Source organism: Oncorhynchus keta, chromosome 26 (genome assembly GCF_023373465.1).
Source record: "Oncorhynchus keta strain PuntledgeMale-10-30-2019 chromosome 26, Oket_V2, whole genome shotgun sequence".
NCBI classification, from domain to species: Eukaryota; Metazoa; Chordata; class Actinopteri; order Salmoniformes; family Salmonidae; genus Oncorhynchus; species Oncorhynchus keta.
Window position 1 is genome coordinate 30,572,392 of NC_068446.1, and position 16,664 is coordinate 30,589,055.

At 45.2% G+C, this 16,664-nt stretch overlaps 2 protein-coding genes across 14 annotated transcripts in view; one reads left to right on the forward strand and one right to left on the reverse strand.

Annotated features, from left to right (window-relative positions):
• LOC118359241 (CUGBP Elav-like family member 5) overlaps positions 1–16,664 on the forward strand; it is a 418,411-nt gene that overhangs the window by 109,273 nt on the left and 292,474 nt on the right. The gene's annotated exons all lie outside the window — the stretch shown is intronic.
• The window catches only part of LOC127912040 (uncharacterized), an 81,787-nt gene continuing 73,575 nt past the window's right edge, over positions 8,453–16,664 (reverse strand). Inside the window, exon 2 of one of the 2 annotated variants that reach the window (XM_052480552.1) lies at positions 8,453–9,257. In XM_052480552.1, coding sequence (XP_052336512.1) covers positions 8,463–9,257 — 795 coding nt within the window. In that variant the 3' untranslated portion in view covers positions 8,453–8,462. Of the gene's footprint in view, positions 9,453–16,664 lie in introns of both variants that reach the window. The other variant, XM_052480551.1, reaches the window with a different exon arrangement.

Genomic DNA, 16,664 nt, shown 5'->3' on the forward strand with positions numbered 1-16,664 from the left:
CAATGCCTTAGTGTACGTCATGGAATGTTGAGTCAAATATAAACCATTTTTAAAACCTCTTATTAAGTTGGTTTTGTAGCATAAAGTGAGAATTTGACATTTTTGACAATTATTATGATTGTCTGTTTGTTTCATATCTGCAAAGTAGTTTAAATGCTGTCAGTTCCACTTTAACACCAATCATTGAGGCTTTACACTATACTAAGGCTTGATGTAATAATATACGTTCTCTCCATCAAGCTCTCCCCATCCCGAGGGTGTTGGCTCATACGTTTACAAAATAACATCATTTGTAAGGGCTGAAGTAATGGCAAAACAGCAGAGCTAAGTGAGTGAGGGGAGGCAGGTGAGTGTCTTTTATTAAAGGCGATCCATTAGAAGAATATCTGGGGTCGTGGGCTTGCCAGGCAGTGTGTATACCGCCTGGTACATAGACATCATTCGGCTTCTCTGATTATCATTCCTAATGTTTGTGCTTCTGCTCTCCACGGTTAATAAGAAGAGAAGGCCAACGGTGGGCCTCTGTCAGTGGCACTATCACTTGGCAACATGTTGCCGTGGCAACAGAGAGTTAATGACGGTGGGTGTCTGTGCTGTGGCCCTTTGATGTGGCGTTACGAAGGCAGCTTGGCCGCAGCTCCCTCTGAGGGGTGAGATTGCAGCACCTTGTCCTCTTCTTCTCTCCCCTTCTCTGGCAAGACACTGCAATTACCCACACACTCCTCTCCTCCCGCAAATCACTGTAATTATTCCCCAGCCTACATGTGCACATTGGCAACAGGTGCCATTTGAATACAGTTCTCATCCTACTACGTTTTACCACCCCCGCCGCACTCCCCTCACATAAGGGCCACTTTCACTGACAGTGAGAGACACAAGTCGAAATCCATAGTTTTGTGGTGTTGATGTTAATTTGGCGTCCATAGGTGTTGGTGTCAAATGTAGCAGAGACACGAAGCCACTCACACATTGAAATGTTTGGTAAGTTGTGTGTGTGTGGCAGCACACATGCTTGACATCAATCCATGGCATTACATTGAGTGTAAAAAACAGGTCAGAGAGGACTCTGACATCGAAACAGCCCAAACGTTTTATCCAGATGTTCTCCACGCCTTTCCTGTCTGTGCGCGAAACTGTCAAAATCAGCACAAAATATATAGGAAAATGCAGCCTCTTTAAAATAAAATACTGTAGTATCTGTTGCAAGGGCATCAGTTCTTAAGGCTAGGGGGCACTATTTTCATGTCCGAATTAAAAGTGTGCCCAAAGTAAACTGCCTGCTACTCAGGCCCAGAAGCTAGGATATGCATATAATTGGTAGATGTGGATAGAAAACACTCTAAAGTTTCTAAAGCTGTTAAAATCATGGCAGTGAGTATAACAGAACTTATTTTTCAGGCAAAACCCAGAGGACAAACCATCCAGGAAAATGTTTTTTTGAGGTCACTCTCTTTTCAATGGGATTTCTATATGGATCTAGATTTCTAAGGCACTTGCTTACAGTTCCTATCACTTTTGAAATATGACACTGTGGCTGGATTAACAAGAAGTTAATCTTTAAACCGATGTATAACACTTGTATAAATCATTAATTATTTTTATGAGTATTTCTATTTTTGAACTTGGCCCGCTGCTATTTCACTGGGTGTTGTCAAATCAATCCCGTTAACCTCTTTGTGTATGGGCGGGCAGTATTGAGTAGCTTGGATGAATAAGGTGCAAAGAGTAAACTGCCTGCTACTCAGGCCCAGTTTCTAATATATGCATATTATTAGTAGATTTGGATAGAAAACACTCTGAAGTTTATAAAACTGTTTGAATGATGTCTGTGTGTCTTTAGAACCTTGTTGATTACTTCTACTGTGAAGGAGGGTGGAATGGGAGCTGAATGAGTCAGAGGTCTGCCAGAGTGGCGTGAGCTGATCAAATTTCTAAAGTCAACGGAATTGTCCAGTTGAAACATTATTGAAGATTATTGATAAAAACATCCTAAAGATTGATTCTATACTTCGTTTGACATGTTTCTACGAACTGTAATATGACTTTTCGTCTGAACTTTCGCCTGGAGTTTGGATTGTGTACTAAACGCACAAACAAAAAGGAGGTATTTGGACATAAATGGTATTTGGACATAAATTTATTGTGGAACTGGACTTTATTGAAGATCATCAAAGGTAAGTGAATATTTGATCAAACATTTATTGTGGAACTGGGGTGTGCTTTTTCCGTATTTTTTGAAATCTGACACAGCAGTTGCATTAAGGAGTGCATTCTGTTGAAGATCATCAAAAATCACCGGTAACTACTGAACATGAATATTTGAATTTTGGATAATAATATGAACTGGTACTGACTTAACATAAGATCATCAAAGGTTTGATTAATTCTATCTCTATTTCTGATATTTATGCTTTTGTGGAAAAATGGCTGTTTTTCTGTGAAAGCCTTTTTTTGAAATCAGACATTGTGGCTGGTTTTACAACAAGTTTATCTTTGAAATGGTGTAAAATACTTGTATGTTTGAGGAATTTTAATGATGGGTTTTCTGATGTTTTGAATTTGGCGCCCTGCAATTTCAATGGCTGTTGGCGTGCGAAGGGATCACCCAGAAGTTAAATGTTACTGTATGACTGGAGGGTTTAAAACTTGTTATGGCTACAATCCCGTTAACGGGATAATTGTCATCAACAACCGCTGAATTACATAGCGCCACATTCAAACATTATTACTAAAAATATTTATATTCATGAAATCACAAGTGCAATATAGGAAAACACAGCTTAGCCTTTTAATCCACCTGTCGTGTCAGATTTTGAAAATATGCTTTACAGCAAAAGCAATCCAAGCGTTTGTGTAAGTTTATCGATCGCTCGACAAAACATTATGTACACTTAGCATCAAGTAGCTTGGTCACAAAAATCAGAAAAGCAATCAAATTAATCGTTTACCTTTGATGATCTTCGGATGTTTTCACTCACGAGACTCCCAGTTACACAATAAATGTTTATTTTGTTCCACAAAGATAATTTTTATATCCAAAATACCTCAGTTTGTTTGGCGCGTTATGTTCAGAAATCCACAGGAAAGAGTGGTCACGACAACGCAGACAAATTCCAAATGGTTTCCGTAATGTCCACAGAAACATGTAGAACATTTTTTATAATCAATCCTCAGGTTGTTTTAGAAATATATAATCGATAATATATCAACCGCAACTGTCTTTATCAGTAGGAGAAGGAAAGGCAATGGCAGCCCAAACTCTGTTACGCATACAAAACACTGCTGGCACCCGGCCATACATTGACGCGATGTTATCGTTCTCGCTCATTTTTCAAAATAAAAGCCTGAAACTATGTCTAAAGACTGTTGACACCTTGAGGAAGCGATAGGAAAATAAATCTGGTTGATATCCTGTTAAATGGAGCAAAGGCAGACTATGGAACATGGAGTTTTCGAAATAGAAGCCACTCCTGGTTTGATTTTCCTCAGGGTTTCGCCTGCCATATCAGTTCTTTTATACTCACAGACAATATTTTGACAGTTTTGGAAACTTTAGAGTCTTTTCTATCCAATACTAATAATAATTTGCATATATTAGCAACTGAGACTGAGGAGCAGGCCGTTTAGTTTGCGCAACTTATTCATCCAAGCTACTCAATACTGCCCCCCAGGCATAAGAAGTTAAAGTAAAGATTTCAGCCTTTCGCCTACAGTGCATTCGGATAAGTATTCAGAGCCCTTGACTCTTTCCATATTTTGTTACGCTACAGCCTTATTCAAAAATGTATTAAATAGTTTTTCCCCCTCATCAATCGACACACAATACTCCCATAATGACAAGCAAAAAACAGGTTTTTCGAAATTTTGCAATTAAAATAAAAATCGAAAACTGAAATATCACATTTACATAAGTATTCAGACCCTTTACTCAGTACTTTGTTGAAGCATCTTTGGCAGTGATTACAGCCTCGAGTCTTCTTGGGTATGACGCTACATGCTTAGCACATCTGTATTTGGGAAGTTTCTCCCATTCTTCTCTACAGATCCTCTCAGGTTGGATGGGGAGTGTCGCTGCACAGCTATTTTCAGGTCTCTCCAGAGATGTTCAATCGGGTTTAAGTCCGTGGTCTGGCTGGGCCGCTCAAGAACATTCATAGATTTGTCCCGAAGCCACTCCTGCGTTGTCTTGGCTGTGTGCTTAGGGTCGTTGTCCTGTTGGAAGGTGAACCTTTGCCCCAGTCTGAAGTCCTGAGCGCTCTGGAGCAGTTTTTCATGAAGGATCTCCCTGACCAAAGCCCTTCTCCCCTGATTGCTCAGTGTAGCCTGGGTGGCCAGTTCTAGGAATAGTCTTGGCGGTTTCAAACTTCTTACATTTGGAGGCCACTGTGTTCTTGGGGACCTTCAATGCTACAGAAATCTGTGCCTCGACACAATCCTGTCTCGGATGTCTATGGACAATTTCTTCGACCTCATGGCTTGGTTTTTGCTCTGACAAGCACTGTCAACTGTTGGACCTTATATAGACAGTGTCACGCCTTGGTCTTAGTATTTTGTGTTTTCTTTAATTATTTGTTCAGGCCAGGGTGTGACATGGGTTTATTGTGTTGTCGTATTGTTTTTTTTGTAGGCATTGGGAATGTGGCTGATTAGGGGTGTATCTTCATAGGCTTGGCTGCCTGAGGCGGTTCTCAATCAGAGTCAGGTGATTCTCGTTGTCTCTGATTGGGAACCATATTTAGGTAGCCTGGGTTTCACTGTGTATTTTGTGGGTGATTGTTCCTGTCTCTGTGTAGTTGTTCACCAGACAGGCTGTATAGGTTTTCACGTTCCGTTTGTTGTTTTTGTATATTTATAAGTTATTTAATGTATGGCGATTCTTCATTAAAGAACATGAGTAACCACCACGCTGCATTTTGGTCCAACTCTCCTTCAACAGACGAACACCGTTACAGAATCACCCACCACACCCGGACCGAGCGGTAACAGGCAGCGACAGCAGGAGCAGCGAAGGGAGGACGTTATGGACAGCAGTAGTATGGAGTATACGATGTGGGAGGAAATAGACAGGTGGGCGGTCGACCCAGGGAGAGTACCGCAGCCCACCTGGGATTCGCTGGAGCAGTGCAAAGAGGGTTACAGGAGAATGGAGTTGGAGAGACAATCACGACGGCGCAGAAGAAAGCCCGTGAGTCAGCCCCAAAAATGTATTGGGGGCTCAGGGAGGGAGTGGAAGAGTCAGGAGATAGACCTGAGCCAACTCTCCTTGTTTATCGTGAGGAGCCAAGGAGTAGACTAGAACCAGAGCCGGTGTTAGAGGTGAGCGAAGCAGAGACTGTGAAGGAGTTAATGGGGAAAGTGGAGGAGAGGTGCGTGTTAGTCGGCTGGTGAAAATTGTGCCAGCCTCACGCACTAGGCCTCCTGTGTACCTACCTAGCCTTGCACGTCCTGTGCCAGCCCTGCTCTCAGGCTCTCCAGTACACCTTCACGGTCCAGTCCATCCTGTGCCACCTTCACACACCAGTCCTCCGGTGGCAGCTCCCCGCACCAGGCTTCCTGTGCGTGTCCTCGATCCAATACCACCAGTTCCAGCACCACTCACAAGGCCTTCAGTGCGCCTCGCCTGTTCAGCGCAGCCAGCGCTTTCCCCCTCTCCTGCGCTGCCGGAGTCTCCCGCCAGTTTAGCGCAGCCAGAGCTTTTCTCCTCTCCTGCGCTGCCGGAGTCTCCCGCCTGTTCAGCGCAGCCAGCGTTTTCCTCCTCTCCTGCGCTGTCGGAGTCTCCCGCCTGTTCAGCGCTTCCAGAGCCTTCCTCCTCTACAGCGCTGCCGGAGCCTCCTGCCTGTTCGGAGCAGCCTGAGCTGCCAGACTGCATGGAGCAGCCAGAGCTGCCAGTCTGCATGGAGCAGCCAGAGCTGCCAGTCTACATGGAGCAGCCAGAGCTGTCAGCCTGCATGGAGCAGCCAGAGCTGTCAGTATGCATGGAGCAGCCTGAGCTGTCAGTCTGCATGGAGCAGCCAGAGCTGCCAGTCTGCATGGAGCAGCCAGAGCTGCCAGTCTGCATGGAGCAGCCATAGCTGTCAGCCTGCATGGAGCAGCCAGAGCTGTCAGTCTGCATGGAGCAGCCAGAGCAGCTAGATCCGCCAGTCAGCCATGATCTTCCAGATCTGCCAGTCAACCAGATTCTTCCAGATCTGCCAGTCAACCAGACTCTTCCAGATCTGCCAGTCAACCAGACTCTTCCAGATCCGCCAGCCAGCCAGGATCTGCCGGAGCCAACTTCCTGCCTGATCTTCATCTCAGTACTGGGCTTCCTCTCAGTACTGGGCTTCCTCTCAGTACTGGGCTTCCCCTCAGTACTGGGCTTCCCCTCAGTCCCGGGTTTCCCCTCAGTCCCGGGCTTCCCCTCAGTCCCGGGCTGCCCCTCAGTCCTGAGCTTCCCCTCAGTCCCGAGCTGCCCCTCAGTCCCGAGCTGCCCCTCAGTCACGAGCTGCCCCTCAGTTCAGTGGGGTTCTGGGTGAGGACTATTAGGCCATGGTCGGCGGCGAGGGTGGATTATCCCAGGACGCGAAGGGGAGGAACTAGGACATTAATGGAGTGGGGTCCACGTCCCGAGCCGGAGCCGCCACCATGGACAGACGCCCACCCGAACCCTCCTTATGGTTTTGAGGTGCGTCCGGGAGTCCGCACCTTTGGGGGGGGGGGTTCTGTTACGCCTTGGTCTTAGTATTTTGTGTTTTCTTTAATTATTTGTTCAGGCCAGGGTGTGACATGGGTTTATTGTGTTGTCGTATTGTTTTTTTTTGTAGGCATTGGGATTGTGGCTGATTAGGGGTGTGTCTGCATAGGCTTGGCTGCCTGAGGCGGTTCTCAATCAGAGTCAGGTGATTCTCGTTGTCTCTGATTGGGAACCATATTTAGGTAGCCTGGGTTTCACTGTGTATTTCATGGGTGATTGTTCCTGTCTCTGTGTAGTTGTTCACCAGACAGGCTGTATAGGTTTTCATGTTCCGTTTGTTGTTTTTGTATATTTATAAGTTATTTCATGTATCGCGATTCTTCATTAAAGAACATGAGTAACCACCACTCTGCATTTTGGTCAGACTCTCCTCCAACAGACGAACGCCGTTACAGACAGGTATGTGCCTTTCCAAATCATGTCCAATCAATTGAGTTTACCACAGGTGGACTCCAATCAAGTTGTAGACACATCTCAAAGATGATCAATGGAAGCAGGATGCATCTGAGCTCAATTTCGAGTCTCATAGAAAAGGGTCTGAATACTTATGTAAATAAGGTATTTCTGTTTTTTAATTTGAATAAATTTGCAAACATTTCTAAAAACCTGTTTTGGCTTTATCATTATGGGGTATCGTGTGTAGACTGATGAGGGAAAATAGTAATTTCATCCATTTTAGAAAAAGGCTGAAACATAACAAAATGTTGAAAAAGTCTATCTATCTATCTATCTATCTATCTATCTATCTATCTATCTATCTATCTATCTATCTATCTATCTATCTATCTATCTATCTATCCCAGACTCTGACATTGCTCTTGTTCTGATATTTCTTAATTTCTGTCTTTTTAGTTTTTGGATTATGTGTGTATTGTTTTGTATTGCTAGGTATTACTGTACTGTTGGAGCTCGATAGCATCTGCAAATCTGTGTACGCGACCAATACATTTTGATTTGATTCGATTTTGACAGAAGCCTGTGACATGACAGACCAATGAGGACTCATCTCTCGTGATGTCCAACCCCTCCATTATCTCAGCCAATCATCGATCCTGCCTTTCTCCCTACATGGCTCAGTGTTTCCTACTTGACTAAACTAGGCTCATAATTTTAAATGTTTAGCTATATTTACGGATCCCATACAAGTTTGTAATTAAGGCTTATGAATGTTCACATGTTCAAGAAGGCATTTCTGTACGCAAAAATTATCCAAATGGCACTACTATGAACTAGGAATTAGCGTCAAATGCCCATGATTCTGAATCCGGTCACGTATCTGCATGCTCCTAAGTGCCAACCCCATAAAAACGAGCATATCTCTTTATTTCTATTTTTGTCAGGCCATCTGTGCTGGGTTCAGCTGGCCTTTTATAGCCCTCACCTGTCATGACACAAATACACCATGGAACACACAAGTTCACTGGCTATTATATAAAAACAGAGAGAGAAAAAAACTGCACTACTGTAGCTTTCTAGCTTTCTGACAAATAGGGAACTTTGTGCTTATAGAGAATATGGGAGAATATAGAAGTGGAATGCACTGTCACTAAGATGATATAAGGAGACTGGTTAGCAGAGTGAATTACATTTACATTTAAGTCATTTAGCAGACGCTCTTATCCAGAGCGACTTACAAATTGGTGCATTCACCTTATGAAATCCAGTGGAACAGCCACTTTACAATAGTGCATCTAAATCTTTTAAGGGGGGTGAGAAGGATTACTTTATCCTATCCTAGGTATTCCTTAAAGAGGTGGGGTTTCAGGTGTCTCCGGAAGGTGGTGATTGACTCCGCTGTCCTGGCGTCGTGAGGGAGTTTGTTCCACCATTGGGGGGCCAGAGCAGCGAACAGTTTTGACTGGGCTGAGCGGGAACTGTACTTCCTCAGTGGTAGGGAGGCGATCAGGCCAGAGGTGGATGAACGCAGTGCCCTTGTTTGGGTGTAGGGCCTGATCAGAGCCTGGAGGTAATGAGGTGCCGTTCCCCTCACAGCTCCGTAGGCAAGCACCATGGTCTTGTAGCGGATGCGAGCTTCAACTGGAAGCCAGTGGAGAGAGCGGAGGAGCGGGGTGACGTGAGAGAACTTGGGAAGGTTGAACACCAGACGGGCTGCGGCGTTCTGGGTGAGTTGTAGGGGTTTAATGGCACAGGCAGGGAGCCCAACCAACAGCGAGTTGCAGTAATCCAGACGGGAGATGACAAGTGCCTGGATTAGGACCTGCGCCGCTTCCTGTGTGAGGCAGGGTCGTACTCTGCGGATGTTGTAGAGCATGAACCTACAGGAACGGGCCACCGCCTTGATGTTAGTTGAGAACGACACGGTGTTGTCCAGGATCACGCCAAGGTTCTTAGCGCTCTGGGAGGAGGACACAATGGAGTTGTCAACCGTGATGGCGAGATCATGGAACGGGCAGTCCTTCCCCGGGAGGAAGAGCAGCTCCGTCTTGCCGAGGTTCAGCTTGAGGTGGTGATCCGTCATCCACACTGATATGTCTGCCAGACATGCAGAGATGCGATTCGCCACCTGGTCATCAGAAGGGGGAAAGGAGAAGATTAATTGTGTGTCGTCTGCATAGCAATGATAGGAGAGACCATGTGAGGTTATGACAGAGCCAAGTGACTTGGTGTATAGCGAGAATAGGAAAGGGCCTAGAACAGAGCCCTGGGGGACACCAGTGGTGAGAGCGCGTGGTGAGGAGACAGATTCTCGCCACGCCACCTGGTAGGAGCAACCTGTCAGGTAGGACGCAATCCAAGCGTGGGCCGCGCCGGAGATGCCCAACTCGGAGAGGGTGGAGAGGAGGATCTGATGGTTCACAGTATCGAAGGCAGCCGATAGGTCTAGAAGGATGAGAGCAGACGAGAGAGAGTTAGCTTTAGCAGTGCGGAGCGCCTCCGTGATACAGAGAAGAGCAGTCTCAGTTGAATGACTAGTCTTGAAACCTGACTGATTTGGATCAAGAAGGTCATTCTGAGAGAGATAGCGGGAGAGCTGGCCAAGGACGGCACGTTCAAGAGTTTAGGAGAGAAAAGAAAGAAGGGATACTGGTCTGTAGTTGTTGACATCGGAGGGATCGAGTGTAGGTTTTTTCAGAAGGGGTGCAACTCTCGCTCTCTTGAAGACGGAAGGGACGTAGCCAGCGGTCAGGGATGAGTTGATGAGCGAGGTGAGGTAAGGGAGAAGGTCTCCGGAAATGGTCTGGAGAAGAGAGGAGGGGATAGGGTCAAGCGGGCAGGTTGTTGGGCGGCCGGCCGTCACAAGACGCGAGATTTCATCTGGAGAGAGAGGGGAGAAAGAGGTCAGAGCACAGGGTAGGGCAGTGTGAGCAGAACCAGCGGTGTCGTTTGACTTAGCAAACGAGGATCGGATGTCGTCGACCTTCTTTTCAAAATGGTTGACGAAGTCATCTGCAGAGAGGGAGGAGGGGGGAGGATTCAGGAGGGAGGAGAAGGTGGCAAAGAGCTTCCTAGGGTTAGAGGCAGATGCTTGGAATTTAGAGTGGTATAAAGTGGCTTTAGCAGCAGAGACAGAGGAGGAAAATGTAGAGAGGAGGGAGTGAAAGGATGCCAGGTCCGCAGGGAGGCGAGTTTTCCTCCATTTCCGCTCGGCTGCCCGGAGCCCTGTTCTGTGAGCTCGCAATGAGTCGTGATGAATGAATGAATGTGATTAGGATGGTGTATCAGGTGTCCCCTGTCTCCATTTGGAGTGGATCTTGTCCCAAGGTAGCAGCATGCAGACACATCTTCAGTCACACCCATCCATATGAAACCCTTGTAAATACACCATGTTAATGCCGGGCCCCACATTATGCATGTAAAGCATTTTGCTGGCTTTTAGTTTAATGCACGACAGACAATCAACTAAACACAGCCTGTGGGGACAGATCAATTTGCGGATAAACATATTGATGGCAATGACTTTCTGGGAGTCCCCACTCTCTCTCTGTATCTCTGTGTGCTGTGCAATGCCAGTGCTGGACTTCTCCTCCACTTCCCCAGGCCCAGAAACAGCCAGTGTGAGAAAGTGCTCTCCTGCCCTCCCTCCCTATCCCCCTCCACCCTATTTCTTCTTGGGCACAATTTGTTGGACATGGGGTTCCATGTTCAAAGTTTAATGCTGTTTGTTTTATATCCCTTTCTCATTTCCCTATATATAATTGTATGATGACATTCTCTACATTCCATAAAATATTCATGAAAGTCATTACTAATATCTTTCGTAGATCATCTAATTTGATCCTTCTGTCTGCTTTTATCTCTGCTGCCCCACACTAGAGGACTGTGTGATCTGTGTGTGTGTGCGCGTGCGCGTGCGCGTGTGTGTGTGTGTGTGTGTGTGTGTGTGTGTGTGTGTGTGTGTGTGTGTGTGTGTGTGCGTGCGTGCGTGCGTGCGTGCGTGCGTGTGTGTGTGTGTGAGTGAGTGTGTGTGCTCTGCGTGTGGATATACCCTGTGAATGTATAAATGCAGTGTGTGTGTGTGTGTGTGTGTGTGTGTGTGTGTGTGTGTGTGTGTGTGTGTGTGTGTGTGTGTGTGTGTGTGTGTGTGTGTGTGTGTGTGTGTGCTCTGCGTGTGGATATACCCTGTGAATGTATGTGTGTGTGTGTGTGTGTGTGTGTGTGTGTGTGTGTGTGTGTGTGTGTGTGTGTGCTCTGCGTGTGGATATACCCTGTGAATGTATAAATGCAGTGTGTGTGTGTGTGTGTGTGTGTGTGTGTGTGTGTGTGTGTGTGTGTGTGTGTGTGTGTGTGTGTGTGTGTGTGTGTGTGTGTGCGTGCGTGCGTGTGTGTGTGTGTGTGAGTGAGTGAGTGAGTGTGAGTGAGTGAGTGAGTGAGTGTGTGTGCTCTGCGTGTGGATATACCCTGTGAATGTATAAATGCAGTGTGTGTGTGTGTGTGTGTGTGTGTGTGTGCTCTGCGTGTGGATATACCCTGTGAATGTATAAATGCAGTGTGTGTGTGTGTGTGTGTGTGTGTGTGTGTGTGTGTGTGTGTGTGTGTGTGTGTGTGTGTGTGTGTGTGTGTGTGCTCTGTGTGTGGATATACCCTGTGAATGTATAAATGCAGTGTGTGTGTGTGTGTGTGTGTGTGTGTGTGTGTGTGTGTGAGTGAGTGAGTGAGTGAGTGAGTGAGTGTGAGTGAGTGAGTGAGTGTGTGTGCTCTGCGTGTGGATATACCCTGTGAATGTATAAATGCAGTGTGTGTGTGTGTGTGTGTGTGTGTGTGTGCTCTGCGTGTGGATATACCCTGTGAATGTATAAATGCAGTGTGTGTGTGTGTGTGTGTGTGTGTGTGTGTGTGTGTGTGTGTGTGTGTGTGTGTGTGTGTGTGTGTGTGTGTGTGTGTGTGTGTGTGTGTGTGTGTGTGTGTGTGTGTGCTCTGCGTGTGGATATACCCTGTGAATGTATAAATGCAGTGTGTGTGTGTGTGTGTGTGTGTGTGTGTGTGTGTGTGTGTGTGTGTGTGTGCTCTGCGTGTGGATATATCGTGTGAATGTATAAATGCAGTGTGTGTGTGTGAGTGCTGGAGGAGATATACTGCCTCTGTGTCTAGGAGGTGTCACACCACAATGCATCACGCCTGAATCGGTTCCATTTACGTCAAAGTATTATTCTGCACTTCACCTCTTCCTGATGTGTCTGCATGGGCCATATTTCTCCTGCTTCTCCTGCTCTGCATTGATTCATCTGAGTCTAAATCTCAGTCATTTCCTGGTAAGGAGTTGTGGGATTCTCCTGTTCCAGAGATGGCTCCCTATCCTCTGCCCTGTCCTGACCTTTAATATAGAAGCAATGCCACCTAGCTATGTTCCCCAAGAAAATGTTAACTGCCCTATCAATCATTCAGAGCCTAATTTCGCTTACATGACACATGCATTACGGCACATGCAAAACATCTATATATGTAATTTTGACGCGCGTAAAACAGGGATTAGGGGAGAAGTCATGAATTATGATGTGGACTCCTCTCCCAATCCTCTCTGAGTGTACACAGGGATATTAATAGATGTAAACGATCAATATTTGTCCCCCATCGCCGAGTTACTCATATCACAGTTGAGGGATTATATGACCCTTTTTTTTATTGAATGCAATTTTCCACGTGATACAATTATGCTGACATGTGGCAAGAAGTAACCGATCTCCATCGTTAAAGTTTATGTAAGGGAAGTGCTTGAATAGACCTGATTAAAATGTCAACTTGTTGTATTCTCCATTCTTCCTTAATTTGCAGGTTTAATAACAGGCATGTCTTTGGCATGTCCTTTGGTCAGAGAGACCCTTTGGTTCTGTCTGGGTCTGACAGAGAGATGAAAGATGAAATGGAGATTGTGACTGATGCAAATACTGTGCTGCTGATTGAAGGAGAGGCACAATTATCACAAGAGTGATTGGGCTTTGTCTGAACCCATAGCACACCATATTCTGATTAGTGTGTCAGAGGTGTCTGTGTGTGTTTGTCTGTGTTTGTGTGTGTGTGTGTTTGCGTGCCAGTTTTTGTTTGTGTGTACTTGTGACTGATCAGGGGGATTGGGGATGGGTTTTTTAATGATGGAGAAAAACCAAACTCTATGTCTTCATCCACCTGACTGAGTGGAATGTAATGGGTCAGGTATTATAGATGGGTTAGCTGACAACGCCTCGAAAACAATGTGTGTGCTTCAATGGGGTAGAAGGCCCTGTGTTGTGATTCTGGATGGCCAGATAGCTAGCTACATAGATAGCTAGCAACAATGGCAAGTTTCATCTTTCATCTTGTTCTTGATACCATGTCTTGTTTTGAGGTGTTTTGACTGATTTCTTGTCAATGATAATAAAACATTTGCTAGCTTCTAGCTTCTTGGTGACAGGGGGGCAGTATTGAGTAGCTTGGATGAATAAGGTGCCCAGAGTAGACTGCCTGCTACTCTGTCCCAGATGCTAATATATGCATATTATTAGTAGCATTGGATAGAAAACACTGAAGTTTCTAAAACTGTTTCAAAGATGCCTGTGAGTATAACATAACTCATATGGCAGGCGAAAACCTGAGAAAAATCCAACCAGGAAGTGGGAAATCTGAGGCTTGTAGTTTTTTTAAAACTCAGCCCCTATTGTAGATACAGTGGGATATTGGTTATGTTGCACTTCCTTAGGCTTCCACTAGATGTCAACAGTCTTTAGGACGTTGTTTCAGGCTTCTACTGTGAAGTGGGACCGAATGAGAGAGGAATGAGTCAGGTGTCTGGCAGAGTGCCACAGGCTCTGAGGCACGGTCACGGGAGAGTTAGCTCTCGTTCCATTGCTTTTCTACAGACATAGGAATTCTCCAGTTGGAACATTATTGAAGATTTATGATGAAACATCCTAAAGATTGATTCTATTCTTAGTTTGACAAGTTTCTACGGGCTGTAATAGAACATTTTGAACTTTTTGCCCGACGTTCGGCTGGACCTGAACGCACTTTTGGATTTGTTTACCAAAAGCCCTAACAAAAGAAGCTGTTTGGACATAAATTATGGACATTATCGAACAAAACAAACATTTATTGTGGAACTGCGATTTCTGGGAGTGCATTCGGATGAAGATCATCAAAGGCAAGTGAATATTTATAATGCTATTTATGACTAATGTTGACTACCCAAAATGGCAGATATCTTTTTGTTCTGCTTTGTTGTCTGAACGCTGTACACAGATTATTGCATGGTTTGCTTTTTCCGTAGGTTTTTTAAAAATCTGACACAGCGGTTGTATTAAGGAGAAGTATATCTCTAATTCCATGTATAACACTTGTATTTTCATCAACATTTATAATGAGTATTTCTGTAAATAGATGTGGCTCTCTGTACAACCACCGCATGTTTTAGAACTACTGAACGTAACGCGCCAATGCAAAATGAGATTTTTTTATATAAATATGCACTTTATCAAACAAAACATACACGTATTGTGTAACATGATGTCCTATGAGTGTCATCTGATGAAGATCATCAAAGGTTAGTGATTAATTGTATCTCTATTTGTGATTTTTGTGACTCCTCTCTTTGGCTGGAAAAATGGCTGTGTTTTTCTGTGAGTTGGTGGTGACCTAACATAATCGTTTGTGGTGCTTTCACTGTAAAGCATTTTTTAAATCAGACACTGTGGCTGGATTAACAAGAATCTTATCTTTGAAATGTTGTAAAATACTTGTATGCTTGAGGAATTTTAATTATGAGATTTTTGTTGTTTTGAATTTGGCGCCCTGCACTTACACTGGCTGTTGGCGAGGTGGGATGCCCACATATCCCAGAGAGGCTAGCTAAAAAACAATTGTAACAATGTATTTGAGAGATAACAAGTGCTCATTGTGCTAAAGTATTTAAGTTTTCAATAGACTAAATACAGTTTACATGTGGTTAACAATCTAAGCCAACCCTGTCTGTTTTGTCCTGAGCTAAGCCATCGATCCGTCTGTTGTAACCTAATGCCAAGACCAAACATTTTGAGTGAAGAAAACCCAATTTCCTTATATGTCATTTGCATAGGTATGTTTTACTGCTCACTTTATTTAATATTACGGTAAGTAGCACTGTGAAACATATTGTACAGGTTTTTAGCTCTATTCTATAGGTCCAGTTTGGTTGTCTGCACTGCAGTGCACCAAGCCCAAAGCCTTAGTGGTAGTGTACAGTAGCTGACGGAGCTCCTATTCCTGGGTGGCTCTCGTGGTGGTCAAGCCTCACTCTGGCCTCCCTACGTGTGCCATGATTTCTAACCGCTCCCCCTCTCCTCCAGAACCTCCACACTGGATCTCCTCTGCACCACTGGAGGCCTCTACACCATTTCTTTACCCCCCCCTCTCCGCTCTTGCATCACTCTTCCAACAACTTGTGTTAAGTCGAGCCCCAACTTCAAACATCCATTTTGAACAAACTTAAACTATCTGGTGTGAGAAAAAAACCCTACGAGTCTTATTTGCCCAGCATCGCCATTCTCCCCTCCCCCTTGTTTGTTTATCATCATTGAAGCACACTCGCTCCAGGTTGTTGCGTCAGAGTGTTGCAGTGCCGAGCGAGGCAGAGGCCTGTGCAGTGCTATGTGCTGTTTGTGTAGTGTTGTTGGTTCAGCACGGATTTCTTCAGTTAGTAAATCCCCATGGCTTGTCTCCTGAGCCCTAGTCAGTCAGTGTAGTACCGAGCAGAGGCCAGTACAGCTAGCTACGTAACACAGAAATTACACCACATAGCTAAGATACCTCACCTTGACCGCTGACTGAATCCCTCTCAGCAGGAACGTTCCTCCCCTCCTCTCGTTCCTCCATCCCTCCCTCCTTCCTTCCCTCCACCCGGCCGTGTTCTCCCTATCCAGACTGCAATACAAGGCCTTTAAATAATTACACACAAAAGTCTTCCAGAGTGGCCGACTGGAAAGCTCGGGGTTGGGAAGTTAACCCTTTCCTCACGGTACTATAAATCAGCACATGAAAGTCACTTATTGCTCTCAGCCCAGCCAGCGTTTCCTGGCACAAACTGCTTTCCAGAAGCAGAGTGAAATAGTCATGGCAGAAGCTCATCAGATTTTTTCTGAAAGGGAGATCTGTCCAAACCTGTTTAGTGATCTGAATGAGAGTGGATGTGTCCAAAACATCTCCCTATTACCTATGTATTACTGTGCAGCCGTATTCATCGACCTGGACAAGGCTTTCGACTCTGTCATCTCCACATTCTTATTGGCAGACTCAACAGCCTTGGTTTCTCTAATGATTGCCTCGCCTGGAACACCAACTACTTCTCTGATAGAGTTCAGTGTGTCAAATCGGAGGGCCTGTTGTCTGGACCTCTGGCTATCTCTATGGGGGTGCCACAGGATTAAATTCTCGGGCCGACTCTCTTCTCTGTATACATCAATGATGTCGCTCTTGCTGCGGGTGATTCTCTGATCCACCTCTACGCAGACGACACCATTCTGTATAC